The 11,314-nt window shown below is 49.9% G+C and overlaps 1 protein-coding gene across 3 annotated transcripts in view; it reads left to right on the forward strand.

The window, feature by feature from the left end:
* The window catches only part of SSH2 (slingshot protein phosphatase 2), a 258,888-nt gene extending 250,633 nt beyond the window's left edge, over nucleotides 1-8,255 (forward strand). For all 3 annotated transcript variants that reach the window (XM_084802744.1, XM_084802746.1, XM_084802745.1), the window contains one exon: nucleotides 1,689-8,255. In XM_084802744.1, coding sequence (XP_084658870.1) covers nucleotides 1,689-3,746 — 2,058 coding nt within the window. In that variant the 3' untranslated portion in view covers nucleotides 3,747-8,255. The remainder of the gene's footprint in view (nucleotides 1-1,688) is intronic.
* Nucleotides 8,256-11,314: the final 3,059 nt, after the last annotated feature.

Here is an 11,314-nt window from a genome sequence, read left to right on the forward strand (position 1 = left end):
TGCTAGGTGTGGTGGTATACTTTTTTTGGAGGGGGAGTGGGGTTCAAGACAGGGTTTCTCTGTGTAGCCTTGGCTTATCTAGACTCACTTTATAGACCAGACTGGTCTTGAACTCACAGAGATCCACCAGCACTTGGGAGGCAGAGGCAGGCGTATCTCTGTGAGTTCGAAGCCAGCCTGGTCTACAAAATGAGTCCAGATCAGCCAAAGCTACACAGAAAAGCCCTGTCTCAAAACAAACAAACAAACAAACAAAAACCCCAAAACAAAAGAAAAAAATGAAAAAAGGAGGGAAGAAGAAGAAGAAAGAAAGGGATAGGGAGCAGTTTAGAGCGCCTGCTTTTGCAGAAGGCCTGGGTTTGATTGCCAGCACCTGTGTGGGAGCTCACCCCGATTCCTGATTCTAGTTCCAGAGGGCCTGATCCCCTCTGACCTTTGTGGGCACTAGGCATGCATATGGTACACATACGTACATGCATACATACATGCAGGCAAAACATTCACACACTATACATAAGACATAAAAATAGGGCTGGAGAGATGGTTCAGTGGATAAGAGCACTGTCTGCTCTTCCAGAGGTCCTGAGTTCAATTCACAGCAACCACATGGTGGCTCACAACCATCTATGATGTGATCTGATGCTCTCTTCTGGTATGCAGGTGTACATGCAGGCAGAACACTATATACATAATAAATAAGTAAATCTTTAAAAAAAGACTTTAAAAATCTTAAAGAAGGAAGTTGGGAGATTATGAGGTCAGATACAAAGCACATTCTCTCAGCCAGGAAGAGCAGTGATGTCAGTGATGTGGTGAAAGCCACTGAGAGAGAAAATAGCAATAAATCCTCATACATCACATGACAACCACAGCCATCTTGCCTATTGAAGGTGGCCAGCAAGCATTTGAAAAAAACTGTTGTCACCTCCTAAACAAGTTACTTTCATATCAGAAGGTAATACGCTAGCCAGGAAAGGTTTCTTTTGCCTCATTATGGTCTAAGTCCTTGAGGCTAGCAGTACTATGAAAATACGGATTATAAAAGCCCCCATAGCCATTTGCACATTTTTGTTGTTGTTTTGTTTTGTTTTGTTTTGTTTTCAAGATGGGGTTTTTCTGTGTAGCCTTGGCTGTCCTGGACTCACTTTGTGAACCCAGCTGTCCTTAAACTCATATCAGTCCCCCTTCCTCTGCCTCCCGAGTGCTGGGATTAAAGGGGTGCACCCACCATGCCTGGCTCTATTTGCACATTTTAAAACAAAGTCCTGGATTTAAATCTTGCTTGAATAAACAACAAAATTTAGTAAACAAAGTCTGACACGGTGATGCACACCTGTAATCCAGCCCTAGGGGACTGGAGGCAGGCCTATATCTGTGAGGCCAGCCTGGTCTACAATGCGAGTCCAGGCCAGCCAAGGATACACAGAGAAAAACCCTGTCTCAAAAAACAAAACAAAACAGAAAAATTTAATAAACAGTGACATTCCTCACAATGAATTCTCTCCCTCTGGCCTCGATGATGAACTGTGTTCTGCTCCCGTGGTTTGACAGCACAGTGAGCCTGTGCACTTGGCACCATAACGTGTGCTCTCGTGCTCCAGGCTCTTTGGGGTCAGAGTTACTAATGAAATCCTAGTCCTTGAGTGAGGCCATTTTCCCATAATCATCTCACTGTCTTCTCTTCTTAGGCAGTCTCAGAACTTGTCAGCCCAGACATCATCATGCAGTCCCACTCAGAAAATGCAATTTCAGTCAAAGAAATTGTCACTGAAATTGAGTCCATTAGGCAAGGAGTTGGGCAGGCTCAGTTAAAAGGAGACATCCTCTCTAACCCATGCCAGACACCAAAGAAGAGCACCGCCCATGAGCTGCCCCTGGAGCGGGCACAAGCCCCGGAGAGCAAGCCTGGGCACTTGGAGCAGGAGGAGAGTTTCTATGCTGCCCAGCCCGAAACAGCCAAAGACTCCGGGAAGTGCAACCCAGAGGGCTGCCTGACCACACACTCAGCCACAGTAGACGTGGAAGAAGAGGATCCCGTTGAGGGAGAGCATGACTGGGGCCCAGGGGTGCACCCCGGTGCCCAGTGGTGCCCTGGCTCTGTGAGGCGAGCCACCCTGGAGTTTGAAGAGCGCTTGCGGCAGGAGCAGGAGCACCATGGCGCTGCCCCTGCAGGTCCCACACTCGCCAACCGCAAAAACTCTAAGAATGATTCCTCTGTAGCAGACCTAATGCCAAAATGGAAAAGTGATGAAAGCACCCCAGACCACTCGTCTCCCCTCAAAGAAGCAGAGATGAGCAGGGGCAAAGGGAAATGCAGTGGGTCTGATGCTGGACCACTGTCCCACTGTGACCATGACGCCACTGCTCCAGCCCCTGAGCTGCTGGAGGATCCTCCCATGCCAGCTCCTCAGAGCTGCTTAGGGTCAGATGCTAGAGCTAAGGCACGGGATGGAGACCTGAAGAGGCAGAGGACTGTGATTCCAAACCAGGGATGCGAGACACAGGCCATGACTCCTCCCCTCCCCAAGAGAATAGAAGTCATTGAGTACACACACACAGTCACATCACCTGATGACACTGAGCCAGGAGGTGAAGCAGCACCCAACACAGAGGGTGAGAAACAAGGACTGAGGAGGGTGAAGATGGAGACGTCTATCACTATGTTTTGTGCTCTGGATGAAAATCTCAACAGGACTCTGGACCCTAGCCAGGTTTCTCTGCATCCCCAAATGCTACCTCTGCCCCACTCTCCCTCTGACCCAAACCCCATGCTAAGTAGGCCTGAAGACAAAGGGAACAGCCCGTGTACACCCTTGGAGACAGCAGCATCTTTTGTCAGTTGCAGTACCCATGTAGCATCTATCAACTTGGATTACTTGCATCCTCGGCCTGTGGTTCAGCTGGAAGGCTGCACAGAGCAGAGCAGCACCACAGACAGCGAGCCTTCTACAGAGCCTGTTAGCTGGGAGGACAGGCAGGGGAGCTTGCTTTCCAGTGCCGGTGGGGTGGCACACACCCCCTCTCAGCTACGTAATGAAGACCTAAGTTTAAGTAACAAACTTGGTGACAACACTGGCATGTTAAAGCAAAAACTGGACCCATCACCCGAAGCCTGTCCAGTCACACATAGCTCTAGTAGTGAGCGCGTACGAGAGCTCAGCCACAGCCCTGGTGTGGTTAAAGAGAGCGAGTCTCCAGCGAGCCTCCAGGCAGGGCTCTCCAAAACTCCACAAATGAGGCGCTCGGCTTCTCTTGCCAAGTTGGGTTACCTGGACCTTTGTAAAGACTACTTACCAGAGAGGGAGCTTGTCTCCTCGCAGTCCCCTCATCTCAAATTGCTTCCGCCCTTCATCAGAACCGACTCCGGCATGCATGCCTTGATGGCCCAGGAACACTCAGAAAGCCCAGGTGCCCACCAGAACCCACAGCCCACCAAGTATTTTGTAGAGCAACTCAAAACAACAGAGTGTATTGTGCAGAGCAAACCAGTGGAGAGGCCCCTTGTGCAGTATGCCAAAGAGTTTGGTTACAGTCAGCAGTGTTTGCTCCCGAAGGCAAGACAGGAATTGACTAGTTCTGAAGGAGGCCTTCCTCTGCTACAGACAGAGGGACTGCAGTATGCAGGCCCAGCTCCAGGGCTGGCCGTGGCACCCCGTCAGCAACATGGCAGAACTCACCCACTTAGGAGACTAAAGAGAGCAAATGAGAAAAAACGGACAACCAACCCCTTCTATAATACCATGTGATCCTGAGCCTATACACATGATTTTCTAAGAAAAATGTTTGTTAAAGGGGCGGTGTAATATGTAAGGAACATGCACTTTATTGGTTAATTTTATAATATTTTGGTCATTTTACTGTTCCTGGCTCATGCAGGGTTTGGGTTTTTCCGTGTGTGTGTGTGTGTGTGTGTGTGTGTGTGTGTGTGTGTGTGTGTGTGTATACAGATTTGGATGGCAAGATCATTTTATCATTTTTTTATTTTTTAAAAATTCAAACCTCAAAAAAATTTTTTTCAAAGAGCACCTTTATCAAAGGCAAGTTGCTGTTTTTCAATCAACTGCCACCTGTCTCATTCTCATTTTGCCCTTGGAGAGAAGACACACCTGCTTGGTTGAGGGAGAGAAACAGATGGGTAGGTGGCAGTGAAGCTGGGAACTAGAGAGCTCACCCAGTCCCGAGGAGACGCATGCGCTGAAGGGCGAGGGAAGTCACGGCCTGCAGCTCCCTCTGCATCCCTCCTTTGCCGCTTGTGAGGCTGCAGGCTCTGCTTTGGTTTAAGAGGCAGTTGAGACTCCATTTCTTCTGAACACAGCTGTCATTACAAAAAGGGGAGTGGTAATTGGCTAGTGAGAGAAACCTACGAAGCAAATAATTTTCCCCAAGAAAACAATCTGAAAATCAAAGGGAACCCTAAGCAAAGTTCAGGGTCATCTGTAGAGAAATGCATTAAGATGCGGGTGAAGTCAAAGATGGAGAAGCAGCCACTGAATGACTTGGGAGTTAGTGGTAGCCGCGCAGGGGAGTCCCGGCCCCTCCCTCCAGATGACTGGCGGCACAGCCTCCCCGCTGCAGACCTGGAGGTAGGCTTGAAAAACAGCAAAGTCGTGTGTTCTTGTAAAGTGAATTCACGTGGGGTTTTAACCCTGCCTTACTTGAATATTCTGTGGGCCTTCTGAGTTTAATGGTCATAGTTTCCCAACTCATCTCTTCTCTTGCTGTTTTCCCCATCCTGCCCTCTTATTAATTTCACAGACTAAATTTAAATGTTACGTTACATACATACAACCTGTCGAATGCAAAGTTTTCTATGTTATCCCTGTTAACACTTGACATACTTTTTTTTTCCCTTCATTTTTCTGGAACGTTTGTCTTTTCTCTACAGTTCTTATACAGTATTTATGTACATAATGTCACATTTTAAACGTTGTATGGTTAATATTGTGGGGTCTTTTTTGATTTATTCTTGTTTAAGGAGTAGAGTTGCAACTGGAAAATAGGTGCCAGAAATAACCTGGCAGTTCTTGGTAGGAATCTTTGATTGTTTTAAATGAGAACGTGTAATTGCCAGTTCCTGCCAAAGTATGCACTTCCCCTTCAGAAGCCCCTGCAGGCGCGCAATAGCTCACACTGAGCGCTGGTTTTTATGTGAGGCTGAGGTCCCAGGTCATCGTTTGCCAGGAACTGACGCCCAGCTAGGCAATGACTCTGCACTGCCCAGAGTAGAAGCTCCTAGCAGAGGCTGAGGGGCTGGGGCAGCGCAGCCAAGGGCATGCTTAGGTGCCGTGGCTTTGTTGTGGTGGTGGCAAGAACACTGGAGTACCTGCGGCACGTAAGCCTCCGAGAATCTCACAGAAAGCATTTGCCTGAAATGAAATAACCCAGTAACCCACCATGGCTCACAAAACTAAGAAAGTCTACGAACTTGCTTCCCGCTTGCTCGTGTTGCTGTGCACATTGCTGAGAACAGTCTGGGTAGGAGCTGGAGACTTGGTTCTTAAGTCATCATAGCCCTAAGGGAAAAAGACAGACACATCGGCTATCATCAGAGGCAGAGTTGGGAGGGAAACAGGAAAGTGAACTGCTCCAGGTGCCATATAAAAGCCGTGGTTGGCTGTGACACTCCTGCCGGAGGCAGTAAGAAGCCACCTGCTGAGAGTGCACAGTGGAGAACTTGCTGTCTTAGTTTCTTTGTGAGTCCTGGGCATTTATGCATTGTCTCATTAGGTGGCGTGTACCAGTGTGAGGGTGGTTTGGGGGTAGGATGACACATTCCAGGGCTCACCTGCTGAAGAGCCCTACCCACCAGTGTGACGGGAGCATGAGACATTTTGATAGAGTGAAGAGCATTTGCATGGAGGTTGAGAGAGTGCATCACCAAATAATAATAAAATCTGGGTGTGGTGGCTCCCATCTGTAATCTTAGCACTTGAGGGGCTGAGGCAGGAGGATTACTATGAGTTGAAGGCCAATTTAGGCTACAGAGTGAGACCCACCACCAATCTCAGAAGAAGTGACATCCACGTGCCACGCATTATCAACAGTGGGCACTGTTCTTGCATCTCCCCATATAGCATGCTCCCCGTTGCATTTCTCACAGCGGAGACAGAGAAGCCCGCGGATGCTCGGGGCAGGCAGGCGGGGCACTTGTTTTAAAGAGTGGAAGAAAGCATCTTCTGCGTCATTTAGCTCACCTGCTTAGGGACCTTCCACACGGGGTCCGTCATTCAGCTGTGCCAAAGGGTCTTGCCAGCCCTCCCACACCCCCATGCTTGGGGGTCCAGAGCCGTGCTCGTGGCCGAGGCAGGTGCAGAATAAGCTGTTGAAGTTTTTTTGTTTTGTTTTTTTGTTTTGTTTTTTACTTCAGAGTTTGATAGTTTCAGGTTGTCTCTTTGCCTTTCCTGTGTGTGGAAAGCCCAGACCTGACTCTGACGATCAGCTAAGCAGGAAAAACCTTGACCTGTTGACTAGTGCTTAGCCTTTTGTTCAATGCCTCTCTGTGTCTCTTTACTGCTTTTAAGACCACTAGAGTCGTCAGTGGGTCTGGGAAAGTATATAAGCACACAGGTGAGCACTTGAACAGTGCCTGGGATGACGGCCCCGGGAGCAGGATTGGCACTGCAGTCTGATGAGCAGGGGAGCACTCCAGCCCTCTGTTGGGTTTTGGAGACAGCGTGGTGTCAGCGCAGCACAGTAGGGAGCATTCACATCCCATTTGGGGTGCCTCTTGATGTTGTTAACACATTTGTTCCTGTATCCCCACCTCTTGAGGGTCTTTAGTGTCTTCCTGCTGTGTACTTTGTCTCTGCTGCTGTTTCTTCCTTTCTCATTTTGGGAACTACCAAGAGCTCCAGGGACAGCCTGGGGACACAGCCCAGGCTCCAGGGCCTCCTGCTGCCGAGCCCTGATGCTTCCTTGAGGCCTCTGACCCAGTGGCTCACAGGAGTCTGCACCCGAGGTTTTCATTTGGTAAAGATGTTCTGTGGGAGCTGGGTTTCTTTATTTTCTAAAAAAGCATTATGCAAAAGGTTTTAAGGGCATTTTAAAGAAAGGCCGTTTCTTTTTGGCTCTTTCAAACAACTCTTTGTGCATACTTTGTTTACTTTGTGAGTATTAAAATATGCATCATCGTGGTGGCCTGAGGCACCGAAGCCGCGGCTGTCCTGTGCGTCCTTCCCAGAGAACATGCCATATTGTCAGCCCTTGTGGATAAGTGGGTCATGTGGAGCTGATCTTCATCTGTGTCCTGCACTCGCATCCAGCAGTCAGTCGGTCCTCTGTGCTGGTGTGTCTCCATAGTGATGGTCGTGATGGTGAATGGCTCGTATGGTTGTTTCATTTTGGCTTTCTAATGGTAGACAAGGTGACGTTTTCGTTGTTTGAGCACCGACCCAACTTAAAAGTATCATGGACTGCGTTATGCCTTCCAAACTAAACGATTAAGCATGCACTGGGCTCGTCTGCACCCATGTTGGAAAAGGCCTGCCACCAGCAGGACACTGCACGCTCCTCCCCAGGGCTCGGGGCCCTCCTGATGCCGTGGGATTGCAAGGTGCTTCCGTACTGCTCCAGCTGTACACCTCCAGCGGAGGTGACTAGGCCTGGCTTCTGCTATGAAGAGAACCAGCCTCATCTCAGTGCCCCAGAGATCTAGGACGGGATTTCTAAACTGGAATCATCCCTTATCAGCTTGAAGACACCCCCACCCCCACCCCCAGGTAGACAGCAATGCTGGTGGCAGCATCCTGCCTGTAGAGAGCCGGTACCCCAAATGGAAAGCTGAGGAACTGACCTGATGTCTCCTAGTCAGTAAGCCCACTGGGAATTGTTTGATTTTGCGTTTTATTCTATTGTGATTTGCTTGGCATAGCTAAAGGTGCCTTCCCCCACCCCTACCCCCATCCTTTTTTAAAAAAACTTGGTTTTGTAAGACTTGTTTGAAACCCAAATAAGTCCAAAAGACTAGCACTGACTGTTACCTTTGCCCAGGCTACCCCCAACTTCTATGCTCTCATTTTATTAAAAGCAGGTGCTCCCTGGAATCTCTGGGACCTTTTTGAGGCATTTAAAGCAGAATATAAAGAGTGGTCTCATCTCCTCCCTTAATCCTGGTGGTTGGGATGTCCCACTTGTATCATAGTTGTTTTTATTATTACTGATGTGCTCCGCTGTTTTTAAATGTGAACTTGTGCGCAGATGTGCAGATTAAATGTTCTTGTTACAGATTGAATAAATTTTTATTTTGAAGACAAAAATGTGTGTTTCAAATGCAACAAAGGAGGAGGGTGCTGGGGCGGAGGAGGGGCCACAGGAGAACTGACAAGGAACAGAATAGTACAGAGTCCAGTTCTTCACACTGAAGAACCCTCTAGAATGAGGAACAAATACATACGCATGCATACATACACACATGTATTTGTTTCTGTTCGTGTTTATAACTCACAAAAGGCTGGGTAGAAAAGGGGGCTACTAAAATGTGCAGACAATGGGGCTCAAATCGCATGACTAGGCAGGAACTTGGCTGGTCAAAGAGTCACTCACCAAAGCTGTCACCTGAATGTTAGAATGAATAAGCAAAATTTCTCCACCATCTGTGGTGCAGAGTGACTGCTGTGGGACATCTGCGGTGACCTGCTCTAGCAGTAACTGGATTTGTTGGGTGAGTGACCTCACTGGACATTAAGACAAGTTTCAGCACAGTGAACTCTGCTGAGCTGGAGAGATGGTTGAAGGGTTTAAAATGTACACTGTTCTTCAGAGGACCCGAGTTCAAATTTCAGCACCCACATCAAGTGGCTCACAACTCTTAACTCCAGCTTCAAAGGATGTAATCCCACTCTCCATAGACGCCAATGCTTATGTGCACATACCCCCACATACACATAAAATCTTTTTTTCCATATACACCAGTGGTGCAAGAGAGAGACAGCCAATGGGTATATCGGGCAAGGCCCCCATTTGTGCCTTTCCACAAACATATCGTGAGATGTTTAATGCTATTATTCACATCCAAGAGAGCAGTACTGGAGAGATGGCTCAGTGGTCAAGAGAACTGACTGCGTATCTAGAAGACTCGGGTTCAAATCCCAGCACCCAAATGGCAGCTCATAACTAACTCCAAGATTTAACGCCCTCACACAGCCATACAGTCTAGGGAGAGTGCGGATTAGTTGTCCAGTTACCAACAGCATTTGCTTATGTTTCCCAAGAAATGCCAGCCTACTATTTTGTGAATCGGGCAAGCTGCGTGGTACCCACCACGGTTCTACATGATGCTGAAGGTGTGACCACTTCACAAAATATCCCAGGAGTGCTTGGGACCTGACCAACCTAAATATGTTCAGTCTTGGCTTTGTAGCCAAAGCCAATGAACCAAATCATGTCTCAGTTGTCAGGACTCCTTCCAGAAAGGAGTTTGTGAGGTAAAATCCACATTAGCCTCCTGTTCAGAGGCCACTCACAGTTCCCGTAGTGGCACCAAGCCCAAGCAGCTTCCTTGCCTGGCTGGTGTTTTGTTCTTAACTTTATGTGTGTGGGTGTTTTTCCTTCATATATGTTGATACACCACATACCTGTGCCTGTGGAAGCTAGAACATTGCATCTTCAGGAACTGGGGTTGCTGAATGGGTTCTGATAACTGAACTTGGCTTATCAGAATGTAAGTGCAGAGCCCCCAGAACAGTGTGAGCGTGTAACTGTGTATCTGGATCTTAGGTTAAAACACTCCATCCAACCTCATGGTCACACACAGAAGCCATGAAGTGTAGCACCAACAATTTCTGCTTCTGTTCGTCTACAAGCCACTGAAATACCCGAGAAACAGGCCTGTGGGCACCCTCGTGTGTTTCTTCCCCCCCCCCCCACCCTCCGTTTCTGCACTAGTTTCTGGAAGACTGTACTACTGAATTTATGTGCAGCCTGATGCTGGCCCTATACGGCCACTCCAGGACCTAAGATGGGAGGGAAGAAATCATGGGCAGGCATTGAATAAACAGCAACTCCAGGAACTGGCTGCTCTTCACTGGCTGTGTTTTATCTCCTTGACCTTGGACAGTACTCAGGCCTTAGGGGTGAGGCAAGTCTGCCCTACACATCATCTTGAGAGTTGGTTCCTCTGACCTCTAAAATGTGGCCAAATACCTGTGCCAACATCTTCCCCTTGAACGTAGTGCTAGGAGTGAGTTCACTTTTCTCTGCTTGGTCTCTGAGCTTCCTACTTCACGCCGTTGCATTCGTTCCAAGGAACCTTCTAATAGGAGTGCTTTGAGTCCTCAAACGGTCCCTATCGCTGTTATAACAGCCACAGCCTCGCAGTTGCCCTGGGGTAGCCTAGACCCTCATCAAGCGACTGAGAAGATTCCCCCAAAGCATCTTCTGTGGCCTCTTCGCGGCGGGTCCTGGCTGTGTAAACCCTACAACCCCGCCCGCTGGAAACTACTAAATTAGTTGCGCGATTGCGGCAGGAATGCGGCGCGCAGGCACCTGACCTCGCGCGGTGGCTCCCAGTCTCGGTGTCCCGCTTTGGACAGAGCGCCCAGGCCTCCGGAACCTCGGTGCGACGGACGAAGGGAGACACTCGGCCGCACGCACACCCCGCAAGCGCACGCACACTTACTTTTCCCAATTTACCGTGGAGGGCGGAGCTGAGAAGCAGGACTTTCCCGCGCTGGATAGGGCGTGGCCGCCTTGGCCTGGCCCTGCCCCCACTCCCCGCTCGGCCCCGCCCCCTCAGGTTGATGGCAGCAGCAGCTGGGACCGCAGCAGAGCGGGCAGCTGAGAGCCGCAGGCAGCGGCCGGAACGCGCGACCCAGTGCTTGGCCCCGGACGCACCGACGCCTCCCTCGGCCCCCCGCGTACCCCGGCCCGCTCCACAGAGGAGTCGCAGCGTGAGCAACCCCGCCCGGCTTAGGACCAGGTACCCCCCCCTCCCCGCCTCCGCCACCGCAGCCAACCGAGCGGGCGGGGTCTCTGGAGGGGGCAGAGGTCTGCGCCCACCCCTCCCCCGCCGCTAAATTCGGTCCGGCAAGGCGGACTTGGAGTCTATATTTGGCCGGACAGCGGCCGGCGAGGAGACACCTAGTCCTCACAAGAACTCTGCGGGGACTGGAGGCTAGAGGAGAGTGAGGGAAGGCCGGGCTTCAGGCCTGGGGCTGCAGAAGCGAGTTGAAGGGCACAGGGATGCGGGGGTGGGGGTGAGGGGGGCGGGGAGGAGGGCCAGGAAGCGATTAGCCTTTGGGAGAACCTGGTGAGTCCCCTTGTAAAGAGCAGCATAGCTGACGTCCTAGCTCCAGAAGCTGAGGTGGAAGCTCCAGAA

The sequence above is a fragment of the Acomys minous genome, assembly GCF_964271855.1.
Source record: "Acomys minous genome assembly, chromosome: 12".
Lineage (NCBI taxonomy): Eukaryota > Metazoa > Chordata > Mammalia > Rodentia > Muridae > Acomys > Acomys minous.